The sequence below is a fragment of the Scomber scombrus genome, chromosome 6 (genome assembly GCF_963691925.1).
Source record: "Scomber scombrus chromosome 6, fScoSco1.1, whole genome shotgun sequence".
In the NCBI taxonomy this organism is placed as follows: domain Eukaryota; kingdom Metazoa; phylum Chordata; class Actinopteri; order Scombriformes; family Scombridae; genus Scomber; species Scomber scombrus.
Window position 1 is genome coordinate 11,325,536 of NC_084975.1, and position 14,819 is coordinate 11,340,354.

At 40.0% G+C, this 14,819-nt stretch overlaps 1 protein-coding gene across 1 annotated transcript; it reads left to right on the plus strand.

The window, feature by feature from the left end:
* The first annotated feature begins 1,156 nt into the window (after positions 1 to 1,156).
* Positions 1,157 to 6,513, plus strand: etfbkmt (electron transfer flavoprotein subunit beta lysine methyltransferase). The gene is made up of 3 exons (XM_062421016.1): positions 1,157 to 1,489; positions 1,577 to 1,707; positions 4,721 to 6,513. Exons 1-3 carry the CDS (start codon positions 1,215 to 1,217, stop codon positions 5,068 to 5,070), a joined length of 756 nt encoding a protein of 251 aa, XP_062277000.1. The 5' UTR covers positions 1,157 to 1,214; the 3' UTR covers positions 5,071 to 6,513.
* The last annotated feature ends 8,306 nt before the right edge of the window (positions 6,514 to 14,819 follow it).

The following is a 14,819-nucleotide window of genomic DNA, read 5'->3' on the forward strand; positions in this document are numbered from 1 at the left end:
TTCTACTTTGTTTATTACTGATGTCATACTAAGTGGTGGTGGTGTACTTGGGTGCATTACATTGCACCCTACACCACAATCACTAAATAATAAACATAAAGCAGAATTTTCACCTTCTTGTCAAAAAATGTAGTATAAGCTTCATAAATGTTGATTTAGAGCTGTTTCATTGGATTGAATTATATTGCACAGGTTAGGCTGCTGTTTTTATCTGAGCAGGTTCCGCCTCAGATGATGTAGATTTACGTTTTAGCCAGCGGTCTGTGTTTGTTTCCTTAAACTTAATATCACTGTTAGCTTCTCTGTGTTATGCTAGTGGGAGGTGCAGAGAGAGCTACAGGTGTTCAGGGTCGAAGTCAGGCAGTCGGACATAGCGGTTTCGACCAGTCGTCCTGCAGTAAAAACGTTGGTTGAACATTAATATACATCGCTGTAAATGTTTTGAAGACCTTAGTTAAGGTGGCAGGCGTGTGTTGCTTAGGCGGCCGCATATTCGCATATATGTGGGAAACAGTCTATGGGGAAACCCTGATATGGTTTTGCGGGGCTTTAGAGCATTTTAGGGAGAAGCCCCTCCCCCCCCAAAAAAATGGCCTAACGACATCTATGGCTGTGACTCAGTGAACCATCTGCTCACACACAGAAACCTACAGTGGACTCATAATGTCATTATTAACCTGTGTCATGCTTCAGTTAATTAAAAAAAACTGAAATGAAATAAAGTAATTTAGGTAATTTAGAGTCATATACTGTCATTATAGTGTTATTTTTACACTACTATGACTTAGGGAGGAGGCTGTCTCTTCTTGTCATCATCATTTTGTAGTTTCAGTGAAGTGTACATGTATGTTTTTATGTTTGTATTATCTTTATTATATAAATTGTGTTTAATAGCTCCCGTTAATCATTTAAATAGCTGTCCAAGTGGCAGATAGGAAACAACAAAATATCATGTCTAATATTCTCTATATTGTTAATCTACAATATGTTATAGTTAAACCATGAACATGCTTTATTCATTCATTTATAAGAGGATCTGAATCATCCATTCAACATATTCTGTGTAGGAACCTTTTTAAGCGGAACGTAGATCGTATTCTTGTTTCAGGAGGTAGACGGAACTTTGGTCCGACACTATTTTGCAATCGTGTGGAAAACTAGTTGGAAGTGGACTAACATGGCTAGCACCGGAGTTTTAAACTAACTTCGTAATCATGATGCGACTTTTAGCCCATCACAGATTAACTCGTTATGTGAAGGATTGTTTTGAATCGTACAGATGCATCTCAAACAGCTGTCAGTCCGATGAGTACATCAGGAGGTTTATTTCAGACAACACAGAGATAGTTGGAGGGCAGAGTTTGACTCCAGACATCAAACTGAGACTCTTCACCCCCAGCTGCAGATTCTGGTATGAGAGACCAGAGCTGTGGCCTTTTGATGACCCTTACTGGGCCATATACTGGCCAGGAGGACAGGCACTGTCAAGGTACGGTTTTAAGCCTCATTATAAACAACTCAAGCTGTTTTATGTGTATGGGTTACAGCCTCGTCTGATGCCTCCACCTCCCTGCAGGTACCTGCTGGATAACCCTGCTGTGTGTCGGGGTAACACAGTCCTGGATCTGGGGAGCGGCTGTGGAGCTTCAGCCATCGCTGCAAAACTATGTGGTGCTGCTCATGTAGTCGCCAATGACATTGACGATGGTATGCATCTATGTGTGTTTGGACTTTTTCTGCTATTAATGAACTTTTCAGGCGATATTTATTTTATTGTATTTATTGTTTGCTGACCATTCACTGTAAACACCAATGAATAGACATGAGAGAGAGACAGTCGGTACTCAAAGGCTGGATTTGTCTGTCAGAGGAGCAACTGTTGTTGTTGTTGTTGTTGTTGTGGGGCACTTAATAAACTGAGATTTGTCCTCAATGTAATCTATACATCACAAGTCGGGCCCGACCAATAGGATTTTAGGGGCTGTTGGACTTGAGCCCTCTTTACTAGCTAATCTTACACTATGTGTGAGCTGAGTCCGCATGTTCGTTTAATAAAGCAATAGGAGAAGATATTCTCAATACGTCATTTTATTTAGCAGTAGATGAATAAAGCGTACAGAGCTCTGGTTCGAGATCTTCCTATCCCTGACGAACAACAGAGTGTGTCAATTCACGAGTCTGACTGACTATGCTTTTCCCTGACCCAGTCTTATATACAATACAGAATGTTTATGCAATGTGTGAAGTGTTGTCTTCTCCTTAATGGCTGTTGATCTGACTCCATCCTCCACCTTCTCACATTCCAGGATATGTGACTTCCATGTGACTACCTTAAGCACAACCGGTGTAGTGAGATAGTTCCTATCTCTGAAACTACAGAATCACAAGACATCCTGTATCTATGCCTACAGGCTGGTAGCCCCCCTCGTTGTTTCATGTCTTCTTTACCCTCAGAGATAACTACTTTTTTATCATCGTTAGTACATACTGTTCTTTTTCACCATATTGATAGACGTTATGTTCTGTCTTTAAGGGTTACTTCTGCAACGTGATAACCATCACGTCTTGCAAAAGGTCAACTGTCTTCAGTACTTTTCAACTGTCATCTTGGGTACATTCATAATACACAACACACTTAATGCTTTCAAACTGTCACACATAGCACCACATTATCATATGAAACAAACAATAAAGTAATTAATCCCATTCGCTGATACTTTAGCATTTGTCAAGTCATAGCATCTATTTACAGGGACGATGTCAATAGCGATATTAGGGAGAAAAAAAAATTCAGATATCAATATATTGGCTGATAACATTGTAACATGTACAGAATATAGCCTATAGATAAACACACTTTTTTCAGAGATCCCTCAAATGTGGTTATTAATCACATGTGACAAAGATATGTAATGCATATTGATATGTTACAGTCAATAAACTTGACATCAGTGCTCTGAAAGAGTAAAAACACTGCTGGGAATTTAATCATTATAATTAGGTATGAATTAGAAAACACAGAGAACAAAAAAGCATCAAACTTGAATTAAGAAGAAGGATCAAACATTCATAAAATGTTGCTTATGTAACTTTAACAATTCCACATCAGACAACATATTTGCTGATACAGTTATATCTGTGATAGATCAATATCGGCCGATAATATCGGCTGACTGATATATTGGTCAGGCTCTATTCACAAGTATAGTAAGTAAACCCAAACATTCACTTTGTCCCTAAATATGTCAAATGGGGTGTCCAAAATCTTGATCTGAGATTTCAGGTTATTTAACAACAATAATAATAATAGTAGTAGTGATATTAATGGTAATATATTACTTATTATTTATTGTTATTAACATAGTAATAATGGATGTAATTTGTACTGCACTTTCTATTCACAGTGAATCTCAAATTGCTATAGTGTTAAAAACATATGACATATAGAAAATAAGAGTTTAAGAGAGGCCTTCTTGAAAAGAAAGGTTTTTAGGCCTTTTTGAAAGAGTCTGGGGTCTATGCTTTCCTCAGATGGTTTAGGAAAGCTGTTCCACTGCTGCACGGTTCAGCAGAGCAGAAGGCTCGATCCCCCATGGGGCAGAGCTTAGTACTGTTGGCTCAGAGGAGCAAGCTGTGGGCAGATCTGAGGATATGGGTGGAGGTTTGTGGTATGATCAGTTCCTGTTGGTAGTAATAGGGGGGTGCATGTCTCTTGAGAGCTTTGTAAGTGAGTAGCAGGATTTTGTAGTCATTCCTGAAGGAGACGGGGAGAATGAAAACAGAATCAGTGTTATATATCTGTGTTTTTCGCAATCTCATCAGGATCCTGGCAGTGTTGTTTTCAATGTACTGGAGCGTTTTTCCATGCATATAAATCATACCAGTGTGATAGTGCGAAACTGTGGCAATGATTCAATCAGATCAAGAGTTCAGCTTAATGCATGTTTTAATACGAGCTCGGTTCACGTCCACATGCATTCAGACACTGACAAAGATTGTCTACAGAATACAACTTCTTATACCTTCCATACATTGCCTTTAAATAGTACAATGCCCATCTTGGGTAGCATAGGATATTCTCTGGTGAGACCCGAAAGTTATTCTGATCATTATCAATCATTCTTTGACATGTTTGTTCAGACATGCTGGAGCCATGCCGAGCATGGTTAAAAATACATCCTAACACAGTGTATGAAAATATATAGTTTAAAATGATTGTCAGTCTACAGCTGTGCACCAATTCCAGTATGTGCTGTTGAAACATAACTCTGGAAATGTAACAAAATTAAGAAGGTACAAAAAAGTCAGTATGGATACTTAAAAACGTTTTGAGTGTTTTGTTGAGATAAACGATCACGCCACAGTGCACAAAGAAAATGAAGGAGGAGGAGCTGAAAAATTAAGTAATAAGTAGTAAAATTAGAAATTAATTGCAGGTGAGACAGCCACTAAAAATATCACAGAAAACAAGTTTCATTGGAAAAGATGTTCCATAGTTGCAGATTGATTTATGTCTGTCAGCGCATATGTTGTATCATTTACTCTCAGTGCAAATCAGTGAAGTATGTTGATTTTTTTGTTTTTGTTTGTACATTTACTGCAGTAACTATATACTATTATATTAGTATATTGTTCATACTTGATAAAATTGCTGTGTAAAATGGACACAGATTTAGTATTTGGTGAGCTTGTGTACTCAATATGCCTCTTTATGTGACAGTTGCAGCCATTGCGACCTGCATTAACTGTGAGCTGAACAGCCTGGAGCCGCCTGTTTGTGTGACTGCCAACATGATCGATTCAGAGCCCGAGGGCTTTGACGTGATCCTCCTGGGTGACATGTTCTACGACGAGGCTCTTGCCACCACCCTTCACAGCTGGTTGGACCGCTGCATTAAAACCCACGGCAGCCAAGTTCTGATCGGAGATCCTGGGCGAGCCCAGTTTGAGGAGCACGGCATTCGAAAGCTCCTGCATCAGCTGGCCCAATTTGAGCTACCTGAGTCTGTTCGAGAGGAGAACTATGGTCTGACCTGCAGCAGTGTGTGGTGCTACCATCCTGAACTGTGAGGACTAATGTGGTCCTCTATTCTTTGTGTATTTAATATAATTTATATATCACATATAGACTGACTACACAGGGTCACTGAGATTTCACTTGCTGCCTTTCCTAGAGAGAAAATACCAACAACTATTTTTTGCTATGATATTCACATGGATATTCAACAATTTGTTTGTGTCATCCAATTTCATCTTTAATTTCCTATAATTTAGTCAATACATGATCTTTGAGTCAGAAAGTAATCAAACTATTTTGTAGAAAACATTTTCATTCAAACATTTTTCCTTATATATATCAATATGTTGAACCTGCTTGTGTAATGTCCTGTCTCAGCCACTTCTAAATGAGAGAAATTCATCACCACCATCTGATGCTTCTCTTTAAATGTTCATCATCATCATTACCTTTTGTAATCATAGTCTGCAAAACTCTTGTATTTGAAATGTTCTTCAATAAGTCCTGTTTAAAACATTTGAGATCATTCAGATTCAAAGCTGATGTTTGCAATTGATTCAGATTTAGAAACAACAAACTTCACCTAACGAAGAAGTCAGGATGTTGACAGTAGGTCAATATTTGAGCTAAATCAGGAAATGTGTGCACAGAGTTTTATTTGGAGGAATGTAACCCTTCAGCAAATCCTGTCGGAGCTTAAAGAGCAAACTGTGATTAATTCAGACTCCCTGATATGTGGAGAATTATAACAAAGGCAGTTCAGATAATTAATAATTAAATGATACAATATGTAAATAGACTGTTTTACTAACACATATGTTCAAGCTCTTTAGTCTACTGACACAGTGTCAGACTTTATCCTGTAGACAAGAAAGCAAATGCTAGAAGATTGTCAACTATAACTGCATCCCACAACACTTCTGTTGAATTACAGCAGTAGTGACCTTCATGTGTCTGTGAGTAACCTGAAACTATTCCGAATATGAATTAAACCAGAGTGTTGAGACAAAAAAACAGATGGCTTCATGGGGTCACAGGTGACTGGTTTACAGGGTCTGAGATATGCATTTAGAGGATATCATGTAGAGGAAAGAGTTGTCACTCCTACAGAGCAGGGGAAGGTGAAAAGAGAGAAATGCGTGGGAGACTGATGCTCAGTTCTTTTTTTTTACTCTTAACCCTCATCCCACCAACATATTTAACATAGAAATATAACTGACTGAAGAATAATCTACAGTAAAGAAACCGTAATAACAAAATGTTTACTTGTTTCTTTTCCAAAGGTGTGAACCAAATGTGAAATTGTGTAATTATATATTTTAAAATGTGTCACACTGATTTATTTTGAAAGGCAGTGAGTAGGTTATTGATTATCTGATAAACTGAAAAGAGGAAGGAAGATAATAAGTCCATGCACAACCCCCAGCCCTGTGATTTATTAAAATAACACTGATGTCAGGTTATGTAAAGCTAATAAACTATATTTTATTGGTGTTGATGCTGGGTGTGCAGTCTGAGTTTGTAATAGGCACAATGTGTTTGGCCAGTAGAAACTTTCAAATAATAAAGAAATGGAACTTCAAAAGTCTAAAAGACGCTGAGTCAGGGAAAGTTCGGTGCAATCAAAAAATGACTGTGTATTTAAGCATTACTGCTATACTTTTTGCTGATTCATGTTTGTTATAAGTTTTAAGCTCTGCATTATGGTCATTGACATTTCTGACTTACCCTGACTGATTGATTAATTGACTCACAACTATCACTGTAGACATAACGAAACTCATAAGTAGCCAAACAGCTTCACAACGAAACTCAAAATCAGTTGGTAAAACGGGAAAAAAAAACAGCAGCAGTTATACCAAACTTGTAACATGTCACATCATGTTTATGGTATCTATTAAACTGATTCTGTTCCCACGGAGAAGCTCATCAAGTAACCAACAAGCAACAGCCCAAACAAGTCTGACAAGCAGACCTGTGTAGGTGAGACAAAGCAGGAAATTACTCTATACTTGTGGCACAGAAACCAAGAGTTCTCTCCACCCTTTTTAAAAACAGTATTTTATCTTGACATGTGACACAACAGGAGCTATTCATACCAACCACAGTGATGCTTGCAAAGTTATTAAGGAACATAAAAGAGCAGGTCTGGTTTCCATCAACAGTATGAAGAACTCTCTATGAAGAACATGACTTAAGTCTGTTTTACTGACTTCAACACTGGCCTGTTACTATGAAGGCATAGTGCATCATCAAAAACACACACCACTTTTACTCTTTTCTGACCTTTCAAACCAGGAAAAGACAACATGATATAGCGCTATCCAAAATCTAAGATGATATCTAGTCTTATACCATGAACAAACTTGTACTTCAGATCAGTTTATAAGAGAGATAAGGGTACCCACTTCATGTCAAATTTTGACAGGTCCCAATCAGAAGCTGCAACGCCATAGGGGGGCGTGTCCCTCCGGGTAGGGAGAGGTTTTGAACCAATGAGGTGTTACCACGTCATCACCGGAAGTCCAATGAGAGAAGGTGTTGTGATTTTCCCAGGCTTTTGAGCTCCCGCCCGTATGACGTAATGAGTGTTGATTGGTTAGTGGTGTGAGCCAATGAGAAGCGTGTGAACTTAATTTAGGTCATGACCACCCCCATTCTGTGATGGGTTATAAATAATTTTGAGCAAGATACTTTTACTAGTAATGGTTTTAAACAACGGATTAAACTAAAAAAAATAAATAAATAAAAGAATGGCTCCTAAATTCGTAAAACATGTTTTAGAAGACCTGTCAAAGGAGCACTACGACAAGTTTTGGCGACGTCTTCTTGACCGTCCAGGAGGGGTTAGAAGAATTACGGTGGAGGGTATAAGCTATATGAAAATGATTACGTTTTTTACGGAACCCCTGGCTTTGGATGTGACTGCACAGACATTGAGGGCGATCGGTTGCAACGAGCAGGCGGAGATGCTTTTGTTACAGGAGGTGAAGTTCAGAAGGCACGAATACATAGCACGGAATCTGAACCCGTGTAAAACAACAAAGTAAACTGGAAGTTCTCGATGGTCGGGAGGAGGGGAGGGGTGGGGATGAACCAATGAGAGAGGGAGGGCGGGGTTAAGGATCAACTCTGAGAAAACAATGAGAAGCGTGTGAACTCTGAGAGAACCAATGAGAAACGTGTGAACTCTGAGAGAACCAATGAGAAAGTGTGGGAGAATTACCTCCCCCCGATTTGAGAAGCGGATAAAAACGGGGCCTTTTTCTTACTTTCCACTTTTACACTCTATTGTTTAAAGAAGTTTCTATGCCTTCTGACAAAGACGACACCGGCGATATGAGCCATCCTGAAGAGTAATCTAATAAATGGTCCACATCACTGCTCAGTGAGACACCTATAACCGTCTATCAAGACACTACCGAGGTGCCACGCGCTCCAAAGAAATGTATGCTGTATCTGTGCCGTACCCAGATGCCGCCGTCAGGAACTCTGCATGAAGAATGGTCTCTAGGACCTATGATGTCAGGATCCTGGGGTTATGGTTTTAGAGTACGAGTTCGGTGAACTATGGTTGTACCAGCTGGATGGCGGGGAAAGTCTGGGTCCTTCAACCCTCGTGACGCTGTTGAATGCTGAGGACTGGGGTGTGATGAAGATGATGATAAATATGGTGGTTTCTAGGAATAAGAAAGGAGAAGAGGATATGTTTGATAAAGAGAACGTGGATGTGACAATGTTCGATACGGACAGTTGTTCCGAGGAGGCAGAGGTGGAGGTAGGGGAGGAGGAGAAGAAGAAGGAAAATGGAAAGAGACCGCTTAGGAAGACTGGAAAGCGTCCGACGACGGGTATTCGGTTTAACGACGCTGAGCTGGGAAAGCTGAAAATCATCTTAGGCTCAGGTAAATGGTTCACTCAAGCCAGTCTGCGATCGCAGGAAACAGGAGGGAAGAGATCGGCCGACATTTTTGTTTTGGAGAGGTTTAATCCTGACTGTGGGTTATTTCGCTCCGTTTTAGTCTTGCCTGGCTCGATAGGATGCTGGAGATAAGGGAGAGGGTGACGTCCCTTTTTCAGAGCTGTCGCATCAGGAGAGTGTGTTTGACGGTGAGAAAAAAACTAGTCTTGATTTTTTTTCCTTTCCTATTCACACGCCTCCCGTTCCCGTGATTCCGTCTTCCATGATTCCACGCCTCTTGTTCCCACGATTCCCTAACCACTTTGAACCTCCCACTTCCAAACCACACCCCTTCTGGTATTTAAAAAAAAAGATCGCTGCCGATCCAGTTTTCGAGATGGACAGCGTGAGACAAAACTACTGGCCCCGTTCTCGCTCTTTTTACGACTTCACCTATATCGGTTTGATGGACTCTGCAGCTCGCTCGGAGACGGAGGAGCAGGTGACTTCTTCCGTTGGGACCGAGCAGGAGGATGATTATACGGTACCTGCGGCGCTCCCTTGTTCGGAGGAGGAGGAGGGTGAGAAAGAGAAGGAGGATCTGATTGACGGATGGATGTCTTGGGTCGTCTTCGACGCTATCAAATCTGCCGTTTATCATCTACTCAACCTGACTATCCGCAACTACCGCGTGGACCAATGCTACGGTTGTAAGATCAGTCATCCTAGTCAGAGACAACATAAATGCTTGGAGGTGTTGGAGGACGACTTTTTCCAGAATCACTATTACGATCTAATGAAAAAACTTGTCATCCCTCGCTTTATTCCTGCCATTCAGCGTCTGTTGTTTACCTGACGCTTCGTCCTGGATGACCTCACAGTCAGCATGTTGGCAGAGACTCTCCTGTATGAGTTGAAATCGGTCAAGACAATTTGCGCAGAGCTCTCTGATGTGTATGAACATCTGACTGGTCAGGATCCGATGAAAATTGGGCAGCTCCAGTGCGTCACTGACTGATACACCGGGGCCTTTTAGCTTTGTTTTAAGCTTCTCTGTATGTATGTATTTTCTCGAGTTTGTCGCTTGACTTTTCAAAACTTCTCTGTATGAAAAACAAAAGAACAAAAAAAATTGTATTTTAGTTTGTGGCTTGACTTTACAAACATGTTCTTAAGCTTCTCAGTATTCTTTCTCTGTTTTGAAAAACGTATTTAGTTTCTCGATTTTGTGGCTTGACATTTCAATCATGTATCCTGTTTTCTTGAGTTTGTCTCTTGACTTTTTTTCAAACATGTATCCTGTTTTCGAATAAACGAATAAAAATTATTTGAAGAGAAAACATTGATTTTTTTAAAAAGCTAGCTCGAACAGAGCAATAGAGCAGACGGTGTTAGAAGGTTTTGAAGACAGGATGGCTAAGAAACGGTTGATGAAAAAAGTACCAAGCTCATCAGATCATTAAGGCTAAAATAGAGAATCATGGAACATACCGCCAGTGAGCGGTTTTACGTCACCCTACCCTCCAACGCTAGTCAGGAATTATCTAAAAGTAACACCAGCAGTTGTTACACCGTGGATTTGGCTTGAATTTTCCAGTTTTTATCCCCCCCAACACGCAAATGAATATCATTAATGCAGCTGAGAACAATGATATTTTGTTTGAAATCTATGAGCCTCGATGAACAGGAAGCAATTAAAGTGGCCCTATGTTTATTTTACACTACAGTTAATTTATTTGTCATGCTACTCAGCTTGTGAGGGCTGAGTAGCAAACCCTCACTGCACACCACTTGATAAAGGAGACAATGCTGGAATTCATTTTCACAGCAGCAACACTAAACACACATTTTTTCAATCCACACCCAACGACCTGCGGGTGTGTGGAATTATGCTGCTGTGAAAATGAATTCCAGCATTGTCTCCTTTATCAAGTGGTGTGCTGCCACTATATAGCAAGTGTCAGTGAGTTTTTTTTTTAATGAACTCACTTGTGGGGTCATGTTTGGGATAAAACATGACTTAAGAAACAAATATTGATACCTCTGCATCTGATGAGGGGCAAATCTGGGCTTGAAATGTTGTACTTTTTTGGCGCTTTTCCACTACACAGTTCCAGCACGACTCGCCTCGACTCGGTACGGTTGCTTTTCCATTACAAAAAAAGTACCTACTCAACATGGGCGGGGTCGTCATAGCACGGCTCCGCGAAACTGCCGTGACTTCGTTTTATACGCGACAAAAAACAAATAAACAATGGAGGACATTGAGGCAGTGGTGTACTTGCTGCTGTATGAGGCTTTCTGTCTCACACAAAGCAAGAAAATTGAGCCGTATGGCTGTAACTATGGCTGTAACGCTGCTGCCGGTATTTAAAAATGCCGGGTTTGATTCTTGTGTGGGACGGTGTTCTGTCGATTTCTGCTGCTTTGTCGAAAATTGCTACCGCCGCATAAACCGATAGGTCTGTCTATTGATTCACGCTACCTATCAAAAAATGCTACTTTATGGTTGTCTACCTCTGTATATCAAATAAAGGCATAATGTAGTAATAAATAATAAAGTGTTTTCTTCTCTCATTTGTCTAATGTACAAAAAGTGTAATGAAATGTATGTCATGGGTAGTGTATTTTGATGGATCAAATACTTAGCATCAAAAAATGCTCCCTCTACTCAACTCATTCAAGTAAGACTACTAATGACCTCACTGCCACTGTAGGATGAATGGCTGCATATTTAGACATATCTCTTTAACATTTTTTAATTAATATTGCAGGGATAGCATATTTTGATAGTCCAATAACATCCTATCAAATAATGCTCCCGCTACTCAATGCATTCATAAAATACCAATATGCTAAACCACATACTACATCCAGAGTCCAGGGCTCCAGCACAGTTCTTCCCAGTTTTCTTTTTTTTTTTTAATGATTTATTTTAAATAGTCTCAATTTTTCAAACATGTAAAACTTAAGATGAACATTTAGACTGAGGAGCCGCAAAAAATTATGGCCGTGGAAATGAAACTTGGGAAATCGGCTCTGCGCACGCCCAGAACCACAAAGTAGCAGTTCTCGACGGGTAGGAGAAATCGACAGAACAACGGCTCATGACTCTTCCAGCGACAACTCTTCTGACCAATCAGCGGCCAGCAGTGTGTCGACGTCACATTTTAGTACCTGCTCGGCTCGCTTGGAACCTCACCAGAGCAGGACTAAAAAAGGAACAGGTACCAGGTACTTTCCCTAGTGGAAACGCAAAAAGAACCGAGGCGAGTCGAGGCAAGTCGTGCTGGAACGGTGAAGTGGAAAAGCGCCATTCGTAAATGTAATGAAGAAAGAAATAAGGGAATTGTTATAAAAATTAGGATTATGATGTAATTCAGATGTCTTGAAATCATACAATGTCTGTTCCTATTTTTACATGATTGTTTTGATACTTCCTGTCAACGGTTTGCTGAGACTAGCAGAGAGAGAGTTCAACTCTATGTGTGATGGAGGGTCAGAGACAGGTCAAGAAGTCGAACTTCTGCTTGTCCTACTGATTAAGGGAACTGAAGAACCGTTATGATGCTATCTATGGAATATGTCTGCCAGCTGTTGAGAAACCGGTATGACACTATATATGGAATATGTCTGCCAGTTATGGGAGGGGGCTGAGACAGCCCAAGTAAAGAACAGTATAAACCTCTCTGACAATGCTCCTCGAGGAGCCTTTTATCCTGTAACTCTTGTTGTTGCATTTGTGAAACGCTCCGCTTGTACAAGCTAAATAAATTCAACCTAAATCCTGTTATTTCGAATCCAGTCTCCTTTATTAAGGGTAATTAAATTAATTCTTATAACAGGAAGCACTTCATTTTGCAAATCGTTGGGAAGCAGAAGTTACTATACGATTAGATAAATATATGTTTATTTGGACTCAGTACCTGGACAAGAAGAACTATGTGAATGTATGTCGCTGTTCACATGAAATACTGCCCAGAAGGTCAAAGGTTTGATGGCTCTACACCCACCCAAAAATATAATATTCTAGCCTATTTGTTTGTTTACCCTTCTCAAGCCCCACTTGTATTAGGAAACACACATGTTTGTCCTTAGAAATAAATTGTTCATATGTTAATCATAGTCTGAGATAACTTCTTGCCTTGTACTAAACTAATTTTAAATGAACCTTTCCATACTTTATAATGTTTATCCTTCATCGGTTGAGAAAAGTGGGAATTCAAATTTTTAATAAAGCATTGTGAAATACAGAAAAACACTTAAGAGAATCACCTTATTTGGCCATACAACATTTGCCATAAGTCTTTTTTAATGATGTCAGAAACAGACCAGCCTTTCAACACTATATCCAACGCCTGTTGCCCTTAACATGCTGTTCTTTTTTCTTCCCACCCCTTCTCTTGCCATGGTGAGCAAGTTGTTTTGTACTAAACACCTTCATATGCTGTGTTCTGGTTGCCAGAAAAGCTCTCCACACATGGAGATTGGCCTAAAATTATGGCATCTCTTGGGCTTATGAAGTCTTAGCTGGCTTGTCAGTGCCACTCTTGAGTTTCGACTGAGCACCTCTCTGTTCTCCCAAGAGAAGAGGAGGATGAGGATAGGAGTAAATCTTAAAGGAAGTGTATGAACGACTTCTCTGTGTGTGTGTGTGTGTGTGTGTGTGTGTGTGTGTGTGTGTGTGTGCGTGCGTGCGTGCGTGCGTGCGTGTGTATCTACGTATGTTTCTGAAGAGACGCGTCGCCAGTGATTTGATTTAATGACCAACAGCTGACCATTGGTCCAGCGTGTATGTGCATGTGTTTGTGTCCAAGATGATTTAAGACCTCCGGACACTCCTGTCTTACTACAGCCAAAAGTTACTTCAAAACTCATGGGAATTCTCCCACACTTTCTTATCTCTCTTCTATACTTTGGTGAATAAAGGAATAACTCTTGGTGCAGCATGTATGCATGGACACAGTCAGATACCAAAAGCTTAACTCAACACAGCATAACACACATCTTTTTAGGGCAGCCGAGCTCCTACCAGATCACGCCACATGGGAGAGAATGTCTGGGTCAAAGTTATTATTATCAGAGGAGTCTGGTACTCCTCCAAGTCCCATCTCATCTTCACCTCCTGGCACTTAGGACAATAAAACAAACCAAGTTTAAAGGACTGTGGAGGACCTAGAGGCCCCGTGATAAACTATCACGTCAATTAAAAATAAAACATTCCTTTACGACCATACATTTTCCACACAGGTAGAGGAGAAGCAAGTTTGCATCATTGTGTCCTCTTAGCAGTGAAGGACTGGGAAATTTAAGAGGTGGAAAGGTATGTAAGACTGTTCTGTAGTAAATTACGTGATTGAACGGTGCATTTGTGTGCTTATGGTGGTATGAGGCTGCATATTTTTAGTTAGTTATTAGTTATTTTTTGTCAAATTTCCCTGGGTTCATTTTTGCTTTGTTTTTGTTAATAAACATCACTTTTTGTGCATGTACTCCATCCTGCCAACATGCTTTTTTGCAACATCCCCTTACAGGATTCCAGTGGTCAAATACCTACCATCTTCTGCCCTACATATGGGGTGGTGACACTACAATGGGGGTTATTAAGTCAGTCAAATGCTATCCTTGTAAGTTAAAATACACATTTCCATTGGTAAGATGGTTATGTAACTGCTCATGTCTTGTTGTAAGTTGTATGTTATTTAATTAAGCAAGTGCAATTGAAAGTCATTGTTAATGAATGTGGGCTTGATTAAAATAATTGCATCATTAAGGGCTGTAAAGTAATTATTGTATTAATTACCACCTGCAGACTTAACTGTGAAACCATTTCAATTAAATCAATACAGACTTCACGTGTATTTCATTTAAATCCAGGTCACAATATCATTGGCATAATAA